General features: G+C 37.4%; 2 protein-coding genes across 2 annotated transcripts; one reads left to right on the plus strand and one right to left on the minus strand.

Annotated features, from left to right (window-relative positions):
• The first annotated feature begins 338 nt into the window (after positions 1–338).
• On the plus strand, positions 339–16,526 carry abcb6b (ATP-binding cassette, sub-family B (MDR/TAP), member 6b). Its single transcript, XM_020920244.2, has 20 exons — positions 339–347; positions 634–808; positions 1,744–1,836; positions 1,911–1,987; positions 2,072–2,187; positions 2,257–2,378; positions 2,709–2,818; positions 2,903–2,968; positions 3,179–3,304; positions 3,370–3,446; positions 3,504–3,567; positions 4,725–4,810; positions 4,986–5,043; positions 5,171–5,275; positions 8,385–8,559; positions 8,655–8,767; positions 9,172–9,266; positions 12,084–12,152; positions 14,428–14,508; positions 16,389–16,526. The coding sequence occupies exons 1-19, from the start codon at positions 339–341 to the stop codon at positions 14,504–14,506; spliced, it is 1,815 nt and encodes a 604-aa protein (XP_020775903.1). The 3' UTR covers positions 14,507–14,508; positions 16,389–16,526.
• On the minus strand, positions 15,413–21,583 carry si:ch211-67e16.11 (uncharacterized). Its single transcript, XM_020920245.2, has 8 exons — positions 21,331–21,583; positions 20,618–20,875; positions 19,255–19,446; positions 18,117–18,287; positions 17,457–17,588; positions 17,190–17,356; positions 16,671–16,937; positions 15,413–16,561 (listed from the first exon to the last, which is right to left on the minus strand). Exons 1-8 carry the CDS (start codon positions 21,581–21,583, stop codon positions 16,385–16,387), a joined length of 1,617 nt encoding a protein of 538 aa, XP_020775904.1. The 3' UTR covers positions 15,413–16,384.
• Between the last annotated feature and the right edge of the window lie 459 nt (positions 21,584–22,042).

Below are 22,042 nucleotides of genomic sequence, written 5' to 3' on the forward strand. Positions count from 1 at the left end.
TGCATCCATTTTACAAGAAATGTGCACATTTAATTTTAAAATACATTTTAAAAAGTTACTGTTGTGTTAGGGCACAGTTTTTCAGAAAAGTTTACTGTAGAAATGAAGCTTCAGCCTTTATTTTTGGTAACACAATAGTCAAACAAAAGGATGAATGGCGTAAAGGAAATGCTGATGCATCATTTTTATTGAAAGCAAAGCTAAACGCCAGTGTGGGTAACTGACTGGTCTTATAACCAAATAGTTCCTCTGGGTCAAATTTTAGAATGTAGTTTTACAAGAAGCATGTGACTAATCTCTAAACCTACTACCCACTGAAGCTAATCCTAGTTACGAAAATGTGGATGGTATGGCTGGAGTTTTTAACAAAAGAGAGAGGCACAGAGTCGCTAATGTTGCGGTAAGTGCAGTTCCATTACATCTAAACATCTGCTAGACTAAATTAATTCAACATATAATCTAAATTAGTTAGGCTAATTAATTGCTATGGCAACGGTCCTAATTTCTCCTCATTTTGAAACCTTTCTTCGTTAGAATTAATGTAGGCTAACTGTAGCTTGTAGGTAAATTATTACGTTGTTCTTAATCACCAAAGACGGCATATGTCAGTTTTAACGTTGTCTCCTGGTGCAGACTCCCACCTCACTGCCCTTGTGGCAGGGCATCCGGAGGAAAGTGAGTCTGCTGCTGCCGTATGTCTGGCCCCGCGGCTCGGTGTGTCTGCAGGGACTCGTGTTGCTGTGTACGGGGCTGCTGTTAACCGAGCGCCTCGTTAACGTCCTGGTTCCTCTGTACTCAAAAAATATCGGTACGCAAGCCTTCTCACGTTGGACAAACTATGTTCTTGACTCATTTAGGGGGGTGTTTCCATTTTGAACAGTAGATGGCGGTGTTCTCAAACTTTTGGAACTGAACTGCTAAAGGAGAGGGATACACAGGCAAACTGCAAGGCAAATAATTAATAATCAATATTACATTATAAAACGAAAAGATTAAATAAACAATCATGCAAAATAAAAAGGAAATTGCCTAATTTAGAAACTGTACTCAAAGAAATTGAATAAAATAGTACGTTGTAGTATTTCAAACTAAGTAAATGGAGTTATGATTAAAAAATAAATAAAATTGTTACACATTGTTATACTTCACCTAAAAATAAACATTAAAGAACAAAAATACTAGAAAGCTAGGTAAAAGTCTGATTTGATGCTCTGCTAAGAATCCCCACCACTTGGTCTAACCTTATGTAGCCCCTTGACAGAAGTCACAATTCTTTAAGAAACCATTTGTTCTGCTTTTGGAGTGACATGAAAGTGCAGGGCAGGGAGAGTGGGGCCAAGTGCGTCCTTGGATGGGGAAATGGTAAAGGGAGTGTCTATGTCTAAGTGTGTGTCATTGTGTTTGTGTATGTGTACTTGCTATTTTCTATGGGAGCTCACCTCTCCTGCCAGTCATGCTTAACGGGCATTAGCGGCCTTTTGGTGGAGTTAACACTGCTCTACAACGGGCATTTTGTCTCAGGGACCGATTCCCGCCCCCAAAACTCCATCTGCCAAGTGTGCGAGGCCCCATTTTAATCACACACTCTTAATAGAAAGGATTCTAAAATGCAACATTATGGTCACCTTTTATATTACGTTTCCATTCAAGCAGTTGTGGTGTTTCTGTGTTTATTTAGCTGATAACCTTGAGTGTGGTTTTGTCCATCCATTCATTTTTTTTCTATTTTGTTTGTCATTTCAGTAAATGATTTATCTGCTGGAAGTAACTGGACTTCAGTTGTTGCCTCTGTGTGCATCTACACACTGCTAAAGTTTCTGCAGGGAGGGGGCGCTGGTGAGTAATCATTCAAAACAAAGAGCGTATGTCTAAACTAAAACTAAAACTGAACTGAAACTCCTTATTATCAGGCACCTCTGGTTTTATTAGTAATCTCCGTCAGTTTTTGTGGATTAAAGTGCAGCAATTTACCAGCAGAGGTGTACAGGTACCATCCTCAGAATCTAGCAGTGCTAAGAGCTTCATTACACGTGATTAAGCTTGAGCAATGGTCTTCCTTTCTTCTTTTAAGGTGCGCTTGTTTTCTCACCTGCATGCTCTATCTCTTCGGTGGCACCTGGACCGGAAAACTGGAGATGTTTTGAGGAGCATTGACCGGGGCACATCGTCCATTAACAACCTACTGAGGTGCGCCCAAGGCCGTAGAGATGGAGAAGCCTTATAACTATCAGAGCTAATGTTTGTTTTTGTCTTTAGCTACATCCTGTTCAGCATCCTCCCCACCATCTGTGACATCATCATCGCCATTGTCTACTTCAGCTCTTATTTCAACCTTTGGTTTGGCCTCATAGTTTTGACCTGCATGGTCCTTTATCTCAGTATGTCCATGGATTTATATTGCATTTTCACACTGATCCATCAGAGATAAACATACATTTTGAGTTGCCATACTTTGATATGACATTGGCTTTACTAATACAAATCTTAATCATAACAAAATATGATAATTTACCATTTATAATTACTACTTTTAACATAGCCTAAGTTAACCTATATCTCAACCACGTTGTTGATCTAATAATGAAGGATTTACTTCATAGACTATGTAGAAGATCCACCATAGATCTGTCCTTATTAGTACAGCATTGCTTCAGTTATATCAAAATTAAAGGTAATTTCATATAAACTGATGTATGGTTTTTCTGCAGCATGTACAATTCTCATTACTGAGTGGAGAACCAAATATAGGAGGGAGATGAACATTCAGGACAACAATGCCAAAAGTCGAGCTGTGGACTCTCTGCTCAACTTTGAGACTGTAATTGATATTAAAATATGTTACAATTAAAAGATAACCAATGTAATTTTACATTTAAATTCATAATTTTAACTCTCTTCTCAGGTAAAATATTACAGTGCTGAGACATATGAGGTCCACTCTTTTGAAAAGGCTATTCTTAGATTTCAAGTAAGACTATATATATATATATATATATATATATATATATAATAATAATATATAATATATATATATATATATATATATATATATATATATATATATATATATATATATATATATATATATATATATATATATATATATATATATATATATATTATATATAATATATTTATTTTATTTATTTTTTTATACTTTCTCTGAATATGTCTGCAGCAATGTGAATGGAAGACCTCAGCATCTTTAGCTCTATTAAATCAAACTCAGAATGTAATCATAGGCTCGGGTCTGCTGGCCGGATCACTGCTGTGTGCTCACTTGGTCTCTGAGGGGCAGTTTCAGGTAATATGTAGTGTTATATTTTCACATTTAGAGATCATTCATAGTTTTTACTATTATCTCTAAAGGTGGGAGACTATGTTTTATTTGGGACATACATTATTCAGCTCTACACTCCACTCAACTGGTTTGGGACCTACTACAGGTATACAGGTTGGAATACAACACTTTTGCAGATTTGGTATTTACTGCTCTTTTTCAGATTGATTCAAAGTGCCTTTGTTGACATGGAGAACATGTTGGATCTGCTAACTGAGCAGGTGGAGGTCAGTGACTGATTTTTTTTTTTTTTTTTTTTTACTTGCTGGCCTATTTCCATTAGTTAGGCTGGGAACAAACCACCTCATTAGCTTTTGTCATTGTTATTTGTGTTTTTGGTTTTATTTTGGGCAGTCTAGCACCTGAAGTATTTAATTACTATTCTCATATACTTACAGTTATCCTTGGGTTACAGAATGAGGAAATAGCCACAATAATAAACAAATGGAAACCAACATTTTTTTGTTTTGTTTCATTCACACTTGTCTGAGTAACTGTTAATTATTAGTCTGTCTACATCTCTAAAGCTCAAAATGCTCTGTTCCATCTTTTGATGTCATGAAGTGGTAGGTTTCAGGTTGCCTTTTGTTTAGTAGTGATTGTAATTCCAGGACAAAAATTACCCACATTTTTCTAATGAAGGTGTATGGAGTTTAAAAACAAAGTGGAGCATCTTTAAATTTAAATAGTTCAAACGTAAGCTCTCTTTTGCTAGAATCACATTCAAATATTCAGCAGCAGGTGTGAGTTTGTGCCCACAGTCACTTTGTCAGGCCGCTTAAGTCTTTCTGGTAACCCGCAGCCATGGCTCAATGGATTATGAGGTCAACAAGTGTTTGTGTGTCTGCGCTGTGTGTCTTTGTGTGTCTGCACTGTGTCCGTGTGTGTGTGTGTGTGTCAGTGCGTGCCATGTCCAAATGTGTGTGTTTTGGTGGGAAAAAGGCGTCCTCCGACTGCCTCACTAAAGTCCTCTACAGTCACAGGCCCTTGATATGGTAAACAGGCGCATGAATGTGCACAAAGACATTAGAGCACCTTAAAAACACAGCACCCCTTTTTCTTTGGCTTGGGAAGCAGCAGACGGATTGGGTGAAAAGAGAGGAGGAGATGCGGAAGGTCAAGGGAAAGATAATGATAAATGTGGAGGTTAAATAAATATTGAACTAAAAAGTATTCTAAATTTGTTTCTTGTTTGTGTTCTTTGTCTATACAGTGTCATTAATAGCTGTTAGATGAATAAAATGTGTGTTTATTTGAAGTGGTCTTAAATGGTAAGGTTATTAGACATTCTTAAATTACATACTATAGAGATTTTTTTTTTTTTTCCACAGTTCACAGTTATTGAGGTTCTCATGAGCATCCCTGTAATTCTTCTCATTTGTAGGTACAGGATGCTGCTGATGCCCAGGACTTGCACCTCACTGCAGGACGAGTACAATTTGACAAAATCTGTTTCAGCTATGTGCCAGGGTACAAATCTATCCAGTCCATCTCCAAGTAGACCTCTGTTTATATACAAGTAACACTATTTGTGCAAAACCTTATATGCACTATATAAAATTAGTTAAATAATAATAATAATAGTTTCACTATTCATTTAAGACTTTATTTTCTGTCTAGATTACATGATTGTTTTACTCTGTAGACTGGAGGTTTTAAATGAAGTGACCTTTACAGTTGAACCTGGACAGACAGTGGCTCTGGTATGTTTGTCTGACTTGTACCCCTCAGCATGCATCACTTTGAAATATTACACATTTAGAGACTACTGTTTGAGATGATAATCCCTCTGAAACATACATACTAGTAAATTCATGTATTTGTGTGCAGGTTGGTCCTTCAGGATCGGGGAAGACCTCCATACTTCGTCTGTTGTTTAGATTTTATGATCTTCAGAGTGGCTCTATTCATATAGATGGTCAAGACATTTCCAAGGTACTCACAACATGCTGTTTAGCTGGTTCTGGTTTTCCACTGACGGAATGGTGCTGAAAGCATTCCCTAATGCATGCGTGTTTATCTGGGGCTCATAGACCCATAGTTACACTTGTAACTTTCAGAAAAAGCAGATGACTTTATTTAACTATAGAAAAATACCTAGTGCCAATAGTGAAATTGGCATCTGGCCCCAAGAAAATTGTGGCACTTATTTTTTATTATTATTATATAAAATATATAATATTTAAAATATATTTTATATACCCCTACAAAGTCTGACCAATACGACTGGACATGTATTGCATATTACTTATTCTTAAACTTGTTTAAGAAAGTGCCAGACGTACACAGCTCTGTATTTACTTAAACAATCATTTATATATTTAAACTGAATTTAAATATTTTAGTCACAAATGACAAAGGAAACATAGCATTAGATAACCAGTCATTTCAGCTGGCCCAGGTCCAAAAATTTTATTTGTGGTATCTGATTCATCCTCTTTTTGCATTTGAGTTGTCTTTTGTGGTCAGGGCTTCTTCCTGCTTTTTCTCCCACACATTGACTTCCACTTTCTCTATCTTCTAGTTCAAAGACTTAGCAGGTTTAGTGTGTCAGCTTTGGTCATGCTGTGAATAAATCATAGTAAAAGGTTTTTGAATAATGTAACAGGGGGTCCAGACACCAGATGTGCGTCTCTGTGTATGGATAGCCCTGTTATTGTAGTTGCAAGCTTAAGTTAGTGTGAATATTGCAGTATTAACAGCTCTACTGCACACCTGTTTGACTATGACAGAGGAGTGTGGGTTACGACAAGCCATAATTACAAGAGTATGTTCCTGTAATTATAACAGCAGGAGAACATTTAAAATACACGTATGTACACATTTTGGTTTATTAGATTCATTCTCTTAGTCACTGAGATCTTTGTAAACCCAGCCAAGAGGCAGAGAAATGGGATGTGCTAAAATAGATAAATAAAGAGAGAGAGTAATTATCTGTAACTTACAAAGGAAATATACTGTCCCAACATCTTGATTAAATCTAGTAGAGTAATGTATTTGCAAGTATATTTTAAATGTTTTTAGAACATATTAGAAATGTTAAATAAAAGGTACATTATCTAACTTTTTGGTGGAGGGTTCAGCTGTCTCCATAGAGATGTTATTGCTTTCCCATAATACTCATCAAACATCTTACATTTATTCAGTTATAGGTGTTGTATTTTTCATTGCATTAAAAATACCATGAAAAACTTTACATTACCGGGATTGGGGTTACCTCTCTCACAAATCTGACCTGTTCCTTGCCATGGTGGTGTCCCCTATCGGTGGATATTTAATGCTGAGCTATATAACATTCCACACAAGGAAATGCCATCTTTAAGGAGACAATGAGGTGGCAGACACCTTTTCCAGAAAGATGGAAAGCAAAAAATGTCAAGGCCTTTTGGGACATGTTATGGCTATAAGACATAGGATATTAATTTAATTGTCCACACACTTGATATAAGTCTCATGCCTCAGATCATTAGTGTGTTTAAGAACAGTTTCATTCACTATGAATGCTTTTACTCATACCACTATTAAAGGAATAATCATGTATCATTTGTCTCTGAGCCTTGTTAAAGTCAGTGTGTTTAGTTGTGATGGGATAATATGTTTCAATGACCTGTAAAAAACACTGCACCTGTCACAGTACAGAGAACAGGATGCTCTTATATTCAGTCAGACATCAAACTGAAATCTCTCTAATTATTTCTCTGTTCTTAATTTGAGCCTTGCATCACTAGACAATAATTATATGTAAGGTTGTACTCATTTAATCCAACTTTCGGTGCTTACTTGTGACACACCAAAGCCCTTTTCCTTGAACCCATTTCTCTAATTGGCTACAAGGTTTTTATTTGCTTAGCTGACTATGTTTGTCCTCATATGGCCACCAGATGGACTTAAGCTCAGTTCGATGCTACTTCAACATCTGATTAAATGAGTCATCGGCTTTTTAGGAAAGATCATTTTAATGTCATGTCCGTAAAGGGGTTTTTATTGCTGTGAGCTGTGTTAATTCTCCAGCAGTACCTGTGAAAAATATTTATCCTCAGATTGTCATAAGCAAATGTATTCATTCATTCATTATATCATTCCTAAACCCTGATAAAAAGGATAGCAACATTATGGTAATATTATCTAAAGTAGTGGAGGTCGCACCTAGAATAGTTCTGTTTTTGATCAGGTGATACTTGGAAGGCCAAATATTTCCTTAGGTGGTACTCAGAAAAGTTTGAGTGAAAATGATGGACTGCCTAAAAAAACTCCTAGACATCAATACTAATCGCACGATATCCCCTGACAATAAGACTGGATTGTATTGCAGCATTTTGGCCAGAAAACTTTGAAAAAGCAAGACCTCTCTGTTTCAGAGGGCAGCTGGTTCAATAGTTATTAGAGAACATTTCCTTAAAGTGTTCCAAGTCTTTAATATACAGCATTTTGAACTCTAATCTTGGCTTTTTCCTCCTTTAAAATCAAACGCACATGCAGTTTAGGGAAGAACGGAACAAGTACTAAAATGAAGCAGATCAAATTAGGGCCTGTGAATCATTGTTGGAAAAATTGGTTAGTACAACAAATGAAGCTTAGACAGTATTTTGTGAATGAGAAGGAAATAGTAACAGTTAGACTAATAACTACATCTGTTTTACAGTGGGGCAGTCTGTTTATCCAGGTTATCATCTGTGGTGGTTTATCATAAACTACATTAAGAGTTGACGTCAGGAGACAGGAAATTACATACAGAAGTCTGTGACCTGGGGCAGCATGCATTATATAGTACATTATAAATTATGCCATGCAACATTGATGTACATGTGTGTCCTTATGTGTGAACGCATTCAATTTCAAAGCCTATATTGGATCAGATAAAGCTTAAAGCAAATCATTTATATTGGATTTTTTTATATATGGTAAAACACATTGGTCTTTTTGCCTGAACAAAACACAATGTTACGGTGTAATTAGAAATGAAATTATATTCTTTCATATTTGTTGATTGATTTAGGTCATATTATGCATTTAGGTATACATTTTTTGTGTTGTTTGTGATTAGGTTTACCTGTCTTCTCTGAGAGGGTGTATTGGAGTAGTTCCTCAGGACACAGTGCTTTTCAGTGACACCATTGGAAACAACATCAGGTACAGCCGGATCACAGCAACCCAGCAGGAGGTGGAGCAGGCGGCAAGGGCAGCAGACATACACTCACGGATACTGGAGCTGCCTCAGGGTCAGGCTGTCCACATACTGCTCTGTTACTTTTTTATTTTGTGTGGGATGTGAGTCATGTTTATAATGTTGGTTTTGATCATGAATCATGATTAGGTTATGAGACAGAGGTGGGAGAGCGGGGCTTGAAGCTCAGTGGAGGTGAGAAGCAGAGAGTGGCCATAGCTCGAACAATCCTCAAGAATCCGCAGATCATCCTGCTGGATGAGGTTAGAGACACGCACTTACACTTTGGATGAGGGGTTATTTTGTGAGTCACATGTTATTCACTATGTTGTTTGTGCAAAGGTGCATCATGCATCTTTTCAGGTGAAGGGTCCACCACTGTTTCTCTCCATCACATCTGTAATGTTCCACAATATGTCTTTAACTTATCTTTCTCCATGGAGATAAGCGGGTTACACCATCAGGCCAATATACAGGTCGGATCTGTGGAGAGCATGCTCTCAGTAATAATGTACGTTTTACAATGTATTTTTTGCAATAGAATCACCTAGAATTCATTAAATGGGGGAAATCAGTGCATCTCCATGAAAACAAGAAAGTGGTGGACCCTCCAGCAGAAACGTTACACTGTGAACCTTTAAATAAATGGGTATACTTCATTTTCCAGGCCACCTCCTCCTTGGACACTCAAACAGAAAGAAACATCCAGGCTTCTTTGGCTAAGATCTGCACCAAGAGGACCACTATTGTTGTGGCACACAGGTGAAACCACTAAGTTTTAAATCCAAATATTAAGCAAGGCATAGTTTACTGCTCTGTCAAGGCTGATGGAGCTTGTAATAATTAATGTCTACATCAAAAACATAAGCACGATAGATGAAAGGAATGGCAGGGTCATGGTAAAAGAAAACAGGATTAAAATGGACACAAAGAAAGGGTTTGAGAGCTTAAATGATAAGCTGATTGAAAAGTATGTGACAACATGGAGTGACAGTTCAACAAAAGGAACGATACATGGGTCTGTTTTTTCATCAGATAGAGTGAATTTAAAAGTCTCTGACTCTTGCTGATGTTAAAACATGTCAAGGGTCAAATGTCATGAAATTAACTTCAAGAACAAAGTCTTCTGTCAACTTCATAAAAAGTTCATGGTTAGCAATAGTGTTAACTATTTTCTATGTAAAATATCAATATGACATAAAACCATTTTGAATATAATTTCTAATTAAGAAATGTATTTTCTTTTCAAAATAATCCTAATGGTTCAAACAGCACCACCCAGTGCTACCTTTGAAAATTTGACTTCTCTCCATTGTTGCTTCTTCTTCTTCTTATATCCAAGCCATTTTTAATAAATTAAACAGGACATCCAGACAATGGAGCATATGGATTGGGCTTAACATCTACATTGGTTAAACCTCTATATGAAAGATCAACATAATTTTATTTAGATTGATGAAACTGATTGTTACGACCCAGTTCAGCTAGGGACAGGGAAGTAACAAATAAAACCAATATGTAAAATGGAATAAATTAAAAATGTTTAATTAACAGGAATGTAAAAGGTAAATTAACAAAAGACTAAAACTATACAGAAAACAACCTAAACAGAACAACAGAATAAACAGGGTTTCGTTCCACAAAAGGGGTCACGCAGGCTTACACAATAACGAGTGGTAAAACTGAGGGACACACACTAAACTAAACGCAAGTTCCCCAAATTAAACCACATAAGCCCACAAACAGAATCAAGTGACCAAATCAAAAAAGGCACAAAACAGAACTAAACTAAACTACACACATGAACACAAAATGGCATACTGGCTACCAAGGCCAGCAGCCCCAATCAGGTGCTGGAAATTTCCTTAAATAGGGGGAGGTGGCTGCAGGTGAGGTGGGCGTTGACCTCCCCCACCAATCACAAACCAGGACTCCTACAGCAGGAATCCAGGTGTCCAGCAGAATAATTTTGAACACACAGAACAAATGACAATCTAAGGCCTGGGGCCGTAACACTGATCTAGTTTTTACTTTGAATAAGCTTGGGTTAAACACAGTCTAAAAGCACTCAGAATAAATGAGTCTTAATAAAGACATTGTCCCTGTCTTGCATTGGTTAAGGTGTAGTGTCCGATCCTGGAATGGAAGATCTTTTAGTTCTGACATAAATATATCTCTGACTAAGACCTTAGATGGTGTATTGTGTGGCGTCAACACAAAAACATCCAAATTGTTTCACCCTTACCTTGCATCTTTTCATTTACGTAACCAATATTCAGAGATAACAAGTTTACCTCGACTACATGTCAGCTAAGGTATGTGGTGAGTCAAACAAGGTTTAACTAGGACGTCACAGTAAATGGGACGTGAGCAATAGCCCACATCTGTACTGCAGTGGACACGGTGACAGAGAAAAGCCTGAATGAGTGCAGCTGACGTCAGCAGTCTCTAGAGGGAGATACTCCTACCTGTGACCCAGGTTTTCCATCAAATATTGAAGGTGGACATCCAAAGATAGTCTTTATAAGTGGTGCGCTGCAGGAGCTTAAAGATACTTTCAGCTTTGGGACAACCAGGACATACAACCAGCTGGCTGGGCGTCTGTTTCTTTTCACATGTAAAAATGTTGCAGTTTTATTTACCTTATAATATTTAGCATAAAATACAGTTTATAATATAATAAATTGCATCTTACCCTGGGTGAAAATTGCCTAATTAACTGAAGAAACTTACTGCCTAGGTGTGGCCCAACTTAAGCCCATTGGAGAGTAGGGATTGGATTAGCTGCCCAAAGTCTCCCTTGCCTCATATCTTAAACCAGAGGTCTTCAAGTTCTTTTGAAAGGAAAAACATGTTATTGCAGGAATGTGCATTGCAAAACACTAAAAATAAAATGATAACATGTTCCTCTGCATTCTTTGATCTGTTTGTCTGTTCAGCCCTGTCCTGGCCTTCCTGACTTGGAGTATAGAGCCACTTAGATCGCTGAGTGTGGCTTTAATCAGGCGCTCATCATAAATACTGACTTTAATAATTCACAGACAGGTTCACTCAGAGTTCTCCAGCCCAGAGCAACCCTCTCAGCTGGATGCGCATATGTGTGTTAGTGTGTGCTGAAACTCACTGACAGTAATGACACAACTCAGATATGTCTTTTTAACTTATCCTTGCAGGACAACCCTGTCTTTTACCTTCATTTGACATTTGAATTTTTGTAACATACAAATTGGTTTATTTCCTTTATCTTATTATTATGCATATTTTATATGGAAAACAAATCTGAGAATCAAAAGCCCTGGGAAAATATGTGGGAAAATCTTCTCATGTGACAATGACAATGCTATATTGATTGTATGATATCATAAGAAGGTAATATCTAAATAGATGATTCACAATAGTTGAACCTGATAATTTATATTAATGACTAAACCATTATATTATATTACATCAAAAATCTGCTTTTTAATAACATTCTTTTCAGCTGCCCCATCCCCCATCTGTATGAAATCTTATTGGCTATACGATAGAATGTTGTGATGTCATCTGAAACCCATCAATGACAATGAAAATCTGTTGCAGGTTGTCCACTATTGTAGAAGCAGACCAGATTCTAGTGCTTCATGCTGGCCAAATAGCTGAAAGAGGAAGGTAAGAGAGTTAATTTAGGTGTCCATTGATTCAGTATGTTTCCAATAAATTTTGAATTACACATTACAAAATTACATACAATCCGAGTTTGCACATGAACCCTTCTAGACCAGGGGCACCAACACTAGAGCTTGCAGAGGATCTACTTGTAGTTTTTCTCACAATGCAGTGTTGAGTGCTATCTATTTTGATTTAAAGGTTCTTCATTGAAACAGAAAACACTCTTCTCCACCTTGTGATGTCATATGGTGACACAGGAACTGCTCCACTGTGTCTCCATACACCTTCACAAGAATGATTTGGATGATTTTAGCCCTGGAAATGTCTCTGCTAAACTATAGGTAAAAGGTAGCTGTTAACTTGAAAAATGCTTTGTGACGTCACAAGGTGAAACAGACCTTTGGAGATGTAGACAGACTAATAATGCAGAATTATTCCACCATGTGTGAATGAAATAAAACACTGCTACTGACATGGTTTAAAGTTCACAACAGTCAATTTTGTGTAATATAAGATCTTTAAGGTGATTACATGCAAAAGGTTAGTCATTCATACGCATATTCATTTTGACCCATTCAGGAAAAAGATCTGGGCACCTCTAGTTGTTTATCACTAATTAAGTGGCTAGTTTTTGAGTTTCTGAAATTCCCACAATTATTCATTTTTATTTTTATTTTTTTCTTGTGATTATATTGTAACCTGAATAATCACAATTATAAACTGATCAAATAATATTGACATCCCTATTTTTACTCCACCTTTGGTGAGTGTGTGAAATGTATGTGTGCTGTAATTCCTGAGTGACTGTTCGTCTGTTAAGTGTGGGCTAATTAGTTATCTCTGCATCACAACCATTATGTGTGTGACCCTTAAACGCACTGGTATCAGTCTTATGCCCAGAGGGAGGAACGCACACACCATAGAGCTGCCACTTTACCACCCATGCATAAAATCCTTTGATATAGGAGCTGGGCTGGAAAACTTCCTTTCTCACACATTTTAAGAATGCTTTTAGGCCTCCAACATGTAACAAACTAGAGACATTAGAACACAAGAAGACTAAAATATTAGTAGGGCATTACTTCTGATGATGTTGAATAAACTTTTAAAGGGTTAACTGAAGTTTATCAAACTTTTAAATGTACAGCCCAAGGAAATGTACAACCCAAGGCTTGACAGGAAGCTGAAACTCATTCATATAAGTTGTTAATACTTTAAATAAATAATGAAACAACTAGATTTGTGGAACAATATTGATATATTTCTATGTAACAAAAAAGCAGTACATAATTTTAACTGCCGTAATGTATTATGGTACGTTTACCAAGGAATGTTGAAATACCATAATAAAAGATGGCATATGTCTAATAGGTCACATCTGATTTATTTTAATCTGGAGATCTGGCCATGCCCTGGAGCCACTCACAGGAGAACAGTCCATAACCCATTCATCTTTAGAGTGGCATTGTGATGTAAACAAGACGGGCCCATTTAGCGTCCGGTGTCAGAATACAGCCACTCTCTGGCCCGGCTTGCTTGTGGGAGTGTCTCTTACCACATAGACAGGAAGAGGCCTCCTCCTCAGGCACTCCATATGCCCAACATGCTTCATGCACAAATACTTCTAATTCTCAGAATGGTTTACGAGTGAAAATGATGCATTCATTAACGTTTTACAGGTGCTTGTCCTCACTGTCACAAAAACAAAATAACAGAGATGAATTCATGCAAATAACAATCCATAGATTTTCCATTCAATTAGATACATGCAACACAAAGTCATTCAAAGTGGAACTAGCCCTAACTTCTGCCACCATATATTCCTGTTGACCTGTATGTGTTCTTCATCTTGTCTAAGACTCACTCTCCTCATTTGTCCTTAGGTCCAGACAGTCACATCTCTAACTTTCATTAATTTATAGTGAAGTTAGTTGAAGAGCATTTTTACATCATGAAGGATTATGATCTACACTAAGCCAGCCTGCATCACTGCTACTACTGTCATGATACTGTCTTACATACTGTTTATGTACAATAGGAGCTTTGTATGATTGGTGTATTGTGTCCTGGTCATATACACTATGTGCATTGTACCAAATTAACTCCTATGAGTATTGGGCTTTGGTATCAACACTGTTGTCAAAGTCTGTTAATTCAAAATAGGATCTGCAGAATGTGTTTTTAAAAACAAATTAAGAAAGGTAGATAAATATATGCTGTTAGTTGTGCCAGAATTATCAAGGAAAAGTGGTCATGTGCTGTACTCTTTCTTTAGACATGAAGAACTGCTGACCCAGAGAGGACTGTATGCATCCATGTGGACCAAACAACAAAGGACTCTCCACACAGACTAAAAGTAGGTACCTGTATTTCTATGAAGAAACCAATAAGAATTATACTGTTGGCAGTTGTGATATTAATGTGTGGTCCACAGGTGATTTAGGAGGGGGTCAAATCCCACTCAGAGGCAGGTACTTAGGATTCAGCCCTGTTCCTTTAAAGCAGGAGTCTGTAATGACTGATTGTTGTTCTGTTGTTGTGGTGAAAAATCCTGGATGAGCCAAAGTACCCAAGCCAAGGGTCAGCGATTGTGTGAGCCTATATGAGAACCCTGAGGGTTAAGATCCTTGGCTGGCTTTTTTCAACCAAACACCTTTTAAGAAGAAAATAATCAATAACAAAATATAAGGAATTCAGATATGAACTTTTGCTGAGCATCTTAATGGTTACACTTCACCATTCTCTACTTAAAATGTTTTATAAAAGTACTTTATTTACTAGACACCCATGCATACAACAGAATCATATTTATGTACAGTTTGTTACAAAACAGCAAGTAGTATATAGCTCCTTAACACAGTCAACCAATACAGTAAATGCAGACACATGAATACACTTTTTTTAACATTAGCAATACATACATACATGTGTTTTCAACATCAGTTTGAATAAACCTCAGTAAAGTGAAAAAAGTAAGAGTTACTGTGTTGGCTAACACATATACTCTGGAAAAGCATGAACGCTTTATGAAATAAATACTAAAATGTGTTCATGTTAATTTTATGGAACTGACTATACATACTGTTCATACAGAGCTTCACTACTTTTACTTCAGTTAAATGCTTTCTTAAAAGCCACTTTGTGTGGCAGAAAGGACAGACTTTATTGGCTGGTGTGTCTTCTCATCTTAAGACTGAGAAGATTCAAGTAGTATATATGAAATTTGTAATAATATGAAATTAAATATAAAATTAAAGTTCCCAATATGATTTTTGTTGAACAACATAAAAGGAGATTATGTACATAATTCACAAATTTCTTGTGTTAAGCCCTGTTAATCTTTTTTGCTTTTGCGTTTGGTGGGGATATGCAGCAACACGTGTTCTTGTGTCATTGGTGGTCTGCTTTCCAAGCAAGGTGAAATAAGGTCATATGTTACACACGTAATGTACCTCAAACAACCTTTCTTAAGATAGGAAGTCTCTAAGAGAGAAAAGTCAAGTCGATGACAAGAAAGTAACAGACAGAAGGTGAAGCAGAGGACAGGATGAAGATGGTACAGAGAAGATCAGGCAAAGACAAAAATAGACACAGTTGATTGGTTCTGAAATGTTTAAGAGCCCAGGAGACTTGTTGTTCACACACACACATTCATCAGATTGACCCCAGTGTAACTGCAGTGGTCTTAGAGTGGGATGTCCTCTTGTTGAACTCTCCCACACACACACACGCACACACACACGCGCACACACACACACACACACACAGTGTTCACATAGTTTTGAACGCTCTTCTTGGGACATGCAGTTGGCCTAATAAAACTCTGAGTCCTGGATGTAGACTTAGACACAGGGAACTGCTGCTGGGAGTATTTCACGGATCCCTTTAGCCAGATCATATAGTCTTTAGGTTACATGAGGTGTAAATAACCAGGGACTACCCCACATAGTGGGCATACTCTATTACTATACTGTACTATAGCTTTACAAGGAACTCCACGGTGTATGATTTATAAAAGTCTTTGTTCATCGCTTTCACCTATTGTATCTAATAGTGCAGTCAATCATTAATATTTACAGCAAGCAACATAAACCTATATGAAGCCTGTTTTTATTTGTGACCTTACTTATTTGCCCTGTAATTATTTCCTTCTATTCTTACAAATTTGGGTCCACTTCTATCTAATATCCTTGATTTACATACATTATTGTCCCTGTGTCTGTGTTCCCTTTCTAGTTGACTCTCCGTAGTTTCTGGTGCCATAGGGCAGTGGGCAGGTTTTGGCAGCCCTGGTACTCCCTCTGCAACTCACTGTCTGTCAAAGGAGGGGTGACATTACAAGGAGCTCCAGCCAGTGTCACATTCAGAAGACCAGCCCAAGGCTCCAGCAGATGGGACGTCCCAGCACCCTGAGAGAAGAAGAGGAGGAGTCACTAAGAGTCACTAAGGTTTCTGAATAAACAATAAATGATTGTAAAAACTGAAAAAAAAAAATAATAATAATAATAAGATGGGCACCTTTCCTAAATGGTCCAGGAGACACATGGGGGGGCTGATGTATGCCCAGTTGTTCTGGTCCCAGTCTGGGTTGCCCCTCTGGTACTTGTGGGACTGTTTAGATGGGCTCTGGATCAGAACCACATTTGTGTGTTTTGGGGATCCTCTCAGCCTTTTGTACAACACCCCACTGTAGCTTTGATCCACAAAGAGCAGAACCCTGGTGGCTTTGCAGCCTGCCAGGTCAGTCAGCAATTCGTTCACAGAGTATCGCTCCTTTAAGTCAGCCTGCAAACCATGCATAAGTCAGATACATAGCAAAAAGGGTTTCTTTTATATTTTTAAAATAGATAAGATAAAGGTTAATGAAAAAAGACAATATGTTGTTTAAGGGTCATTCACATACATGCGGATGTAGTAATTTAGTAAATCAAAATGTAAATGGTATGTCAGAATGAATACACTGAATTAGTGAAAAAAAACTTTGCATCACTGTTTAACTTAAGATGACTTAAGATTTCTATACACAAATGCACTTACAATGCCATCAAGGTTGGTGTCCCACAGCAACATGGTCCCGTCACTGCGCGTGGGTGAGTTCAAGTACAGCACCAACGTGTCCGCACAGTGCTGCTTTCGACAGATGTATGACACATGGTTACGGATCACTGCCTTCTCTGTAGCAGGGTACACACCCTCTATTTCCTCTGTGGGAATATGTAAACATTGTGAAAAGAAAGATCAGATACTAATTTTACTGAAGCTGCCAGAAATATGGAAGTGTTCACTTGTGTTGAATTTCAGTACCTAGAAATTGTCCACTGTTGGCAAAGAAGGTTCTAATATGATTTTTATGAAAACCATTGTTGCGAAGCATGTGATAAAACATCTGAAGGTTTTGTACATGGTGCTGGAAAGTAACCTGTTGTTGCCATCCACCTACAGAAAAGTATACAACTGTATTAGCAAGGGTAACATACACAATAAATCACTTTCATTATTCTCCACTTAACCTTATTAGGGGTTGCAGGCTTAACAACTATGTGCCTATGGTGGACCAGACAATAGCCAGATTCTTTATGAACTGACAGCGTAACATATTGATAATCATTCACATTTACTAAAGTAATTTACTGTGACTTGTGCTATAACCTCTAAATTAAAGCTGCACTATGTAACTTTTTTTGGTAGAAAATGTAACACCTGCGTGTTTCAAGTGTTGCTTTTCTGGTAATGTTGTGTTTAAATCTACTTTTACAGCACCAATCAGGTACACCACCATGCATAGCGACATGTCATATCTGTGGAAAGGGAACCCTGTTCTTAGTAAGAAGGCATGCTTTCTTCTGATGTAAAACACATGTAATTTAATATGCAACATAGATGTTAAATCCTTTTCCTGTCTCCCATCTTAACTGTCTATGAATGCAAGTCAGTATTTGAAGCAATCACAAACTTGAGCCCCACCTGACAGGAGCACAGCATGGTCACAGGTCTGGTACAGTCGGCAGGACAGGTGTGTGGCCAGAGGCTGCTGATGGCACCTTCTTGTATTTTTGTTCAGTTCACAGCTAGAGACAGGTAAACTGGGCATACTCAAAGGTAGCATCGGAGGGCACGGTGCAAACTCTGTGTTATCTGACAACAGTAAATAGTGAAATTAGAAGACATGACTTTAAACTTTGCCTGCCTTTTGCAAGAACTACACTTAAATAAATGTATTGGTGTAAAGCAATGGAACAGTCTACTGTTCAAACTGTTCAAATACAAAAAAGTGTAAATTAAATTAGCAAAATTGTGTTAGTAATCCTTGAATCATTCTTAATTTAATCCAAATATGAGGTAATCTATGTTTATGTCTTATTGTGTTCAGAAAGGGGTAGATGTTAAGTAGACAATACATTTCCATACAATAGAACAAAAAGAACAAATAAAAAATGAAATGAAAGCACAGGCATGTTTATGAAAATGGACAGAGAAATTGGACTAGAAAATGAGGTTATAATATTGGGCTGAGGCTATGGGACATTAAATTTGAGGATAATTGAACCTGTAGGTGGGATGTTTAAAACTTTGTTGTAACTACATGGAAAAACTGAATCCTTGTAAACAGTTTCGATTACAAGCCCCAGGTGGCTGGCAGATACTGAAGAAGTGGGCGGCCTTGGCAGAAGATGAGAATAATTCTACTTTACAAAGTACCAAAAAAGTTATTAACATTTTACAACCAAATGTGGCTATTACTATGATCCCATTTTACGTTTGATCCTTTAGTTGGTGGAATTGACTATATCCCCATTAGGAGTTCTGTGCAACCAAATGGCATCAATATTAGATTAGATGGTTGTCTTACTGGCGGGCAAGTTGAAGCATTATGTGTGTTCATAACATCATTGCTCTCCAGATTTCCTTATTTGATTTAGAAATTAAAGGAACAAGAAAGATATTGCCAGATGCTCCGCTGAAAGGGTAATAGGTTGTCTTATGTTTATTTATTGTTTGTGGGAGTCCAATTTGAAACATGGGACAATGAGAATGAGTCAAATGCAGCTACGCAATTTGGAATCTGGGAAACTTCTGCCCATAAGAGCATGTTTGGACTTACCCACACATTTCAGTCTCTGGGTGCGGTTGCTGTCCCCCACACCGACCACTAGTGGGAGGAAGTGGACCTCACAGAGCCCTCCAATGGTCCGCTCCACCATCCGACTGGAGCCACTGATCAGGCCAGCCCGAAGACGCCGCTTTAGCTGGTTCTGACACTGACCTTTCAAAGCAAGTGTTAAACACTCCTCTCCTAAAATAAAACAGATATAGTTTTACATCTCATGTTTTTGTTGGTAGAAATATGTGTGCTTCAATGGTAAATGTCTTGTTGGTTATGTCTATTCTGGTTGTTGTACCATATCTTTCATTTTATAATATCGAAAGGGGTAGACTTGGTTGTGTGAGGGATTGAAATAGCAAAAAGATGCTGCTTAAATTTTTTTTACTTGCCTTTTGATCCAGTTAAACACCATTCCAATATATTTATACACATACAAGATGTCTGTCTCTAAATGTTTTCTATTTAGTTGAAAGTCATGAAATTACATTGTTTAAAAGTCTATTCATAAAATTCTTCTTCTTTCCTTTTGTTAGGTTAAACAAGGTACAAGCCCCTCCTGTATAGCCAGCAAGAGGCACAGCACTGCATGTGTGTGTATAAATAATTGACAGGTGTGCGTTCACCTCCACATCTGGCCCTCACCCAGCTCACAGGGGCACCACAGGGGCACCCCAGCAGCCCACTCATTAAGACCTGTTATGTGTGAGGTTTCATTTCAATTCATGTAACTAAAATCTATTCTTTAGATTTTTTGGTAATAAGTAATTGTCCTTAGGTTGTGTGCATACGAAGGGCAGGTGTGTCTAGGGTTATAAAGCAGGATGAGTTAGCTATAAATGGAACTTTAAAAGGTCAGCGCTAACTCTTACTTTCTGCACCCTTTATAAAAAAAAAAGCATGTAATAACTAAGCACTGCAATGTTCTTAAATGTTTGATTAAGACAGTAGTGGCAGCATTATTTATTCGTAAGAGATTATATATTTTCTTTTTTATACTAATAAAAGTTAAGAACAATTAAATTGTGGGTGTATTGAGGATTTTAAAAAGATTCAATTTTTTTCTTTAGCAACTACCAATGCATTTATAAGTGTAGCATTTTAATCAATGCACAGTTCAGTATGTTTACTGAGACATGTTGCTACATTTTTGTTAGTATATTATGCTGCAAATAATTATTGCTTTATTTATTTATTTATTTTATTTTATTTTTACTTGTAACATTTCATTGCAACATTTGTATTTAGTTCTTACATATTTTGCAAGCAAATGCCAAGTTTTGTGTGCTTTTTTCTACATTGCCCCTCGTTCTCTTGCCACACTAGTAATAACAATATATAATGAATGTTGCTGTTAACTCACCCAGGTAAATGCCATCCATATGAGAGCACCTCTTCTTAGTCACGTTCATGTCCACATAGAAGAGAACTACTGGGTGTCCAAAATTCTCCCCTGGACTTGGGTCTAGGACCAGCACAGCATCATGGGCTGTGGAGCTGGAGAGAGCCTGGTGTCTGTGGGGGCTGTGTCCTGCATTCACCACACTGTAACTGCCCCGCGCTTTGTACCCCAGCGGGACTGATGTGTCAGGGAGAAGGGCCATCACCTTGTCGGAATATCCTGGAGACAAATAGGTTGGTTTTATTTATGTTAAATAAGTTATATATCATAAAATACCGCCACCAAATCACAGAGTAATGTTTCATATAGCCTACTGAGAGGTTTACTCAATTTGTTTAAAAATGCATAATGGTGCAATTGCAGATATTGCATTTTCCAAAAGTATCAACAAAACCTACAAAATAAATATTTAATTCAGTTCAAAGTGAACTCAAAATTACATTAATTACTTGAGATGTCACAGATTTTTATCACTTGTGATGGTTTAGGTCTACTTAATGAAAAATACTTCATCACCACCAAAAAGATAACAGCTCTTTTGTCTTTTGAGTGCTATGGAAAAGAGTAAGACTTCCACAAAATTGCAAGTTATTTAGGATTCAGTGAAAATCTATGAAACAGGTTAAAAAAGATATAAGGACACAATAGTCGTAGTTCTGCAGAAATTGACTCACCTATTCCGGTGTGTGGCTCTGACACATACACAGCCACAGAGGATAATGGGAGATGGGACAGCCTCCTGCACTCAGCCTCAGAAAGTGAGGATGTCCGGAGACAACGGTTCAACTGGTTCCACTGTAGTGACTGAAGACCAGACCGGACCCAGCGCTCCAGTCTCCCCAGAGCCAAAGACCCACCCGGGACCACCATCAGGGTCTGGAGAGCAAGGAGGTACAGAGGGGCTGCCAAGAGAGTCTGAAAGCCCATGGTGAGTTCAATGGTGCTTTTTATAAATAGGTCAGTTTGTAATTGTTACAGTTCACTTTGTTTCACTTCAGATTTTGGTGCATTATCTTCAGTATATCATGTAATACTTTTCTTTCCTCTTCTTGTCTTATAATGAATTGATATTTCTGTATTATCTTGACCACAATTTGTAACAACTTTGAGAAAGGATGCATATAGATCTTTTTACTGAAAAAATAGTTATGCAATAAGAATTTCAAAATGTTCTTCTAATTTTGATTGCTCTTACTCTTGGTTTCTGCATCCATACTACCTAATGAACTAATTGGTATTGTCTGTTTTGTCCTTCTATGTGTGTTTTTCCTTCTTTTAAGTAAAAAAATCTCCTTAATATCAGTAATCCATTTGCTCCTGTGAAAAGTTTAAAAGAAGGTCCTAAAGAAAGGTCCACAGCTTTGGTAAAGAGTCCTGGTGCTCTGC

Source organism: Boleophthalmus pectinirostris, unplaced genomic scaffold (assembly GCF_026225935.1).
Source record: "Boleophthalmus pectinirostris isolate CB_2022bp ecotype Guang Dong unplaced genomic scaffold, ASM2622593v1 HiC_scaffold_1, whole genome shotgun sequence".
Taxonomy (NCBI): domain Eukaryota; kingdom Metazoa; phylum Chordata; class Actinopteri; order Gobiiformes; family Gobiidae; genus Boleophthalmus; species Boleophthalmus pectinirostris.

What these genes read in the sequence shown, in the direction of transcription:
- abcb6b (XM_020920244.2), top strand. An exon ending in TGCTAACTGAGCAGGTGGAG is followed by an intron (nt 3,568 to 4,724) that starts GTCAGTGACTGA and finishes TCTCATTTGTAG; the next exon opens with GTACAGGATGCTGCTGATGC. An exon ending in TGTTTCAGCTATGTGCCAGG is followed by an intron (nt 4,811 to 4,985) that starts GTACAAATCTAT and finishes TTTACTCTGTAG; the next exon opens with ACTGGAGGTTTTAAATGAAG.
- si:ch211-67e16.11 (XM_020920245.2), bottom strand. Translation starts at nt 21,583, where the DNA reads ATGGGCTTTCAGACTCTCTTGGCAGCCCCTCTGTACCTCCTTGCTCTC. An exon ending in CCATGCTGTGCTCCTGTCAG is followed by an intron (nt 17,589 to 18,116) that starts GTGGGGCTCAAG and finishes ACTTTTCTGTAG; the next exon opens with GTGGATGGCAACAACAGGTT. An exon ending in ACACCAACCTTGATGGCATT is followed by an intron (nt 16,938 to 17,189) that starts GTAAGTGCATTT and finishes CATGGTTTGCAG; the next exon opens with GCTGACTTAAAGGAGCGATA.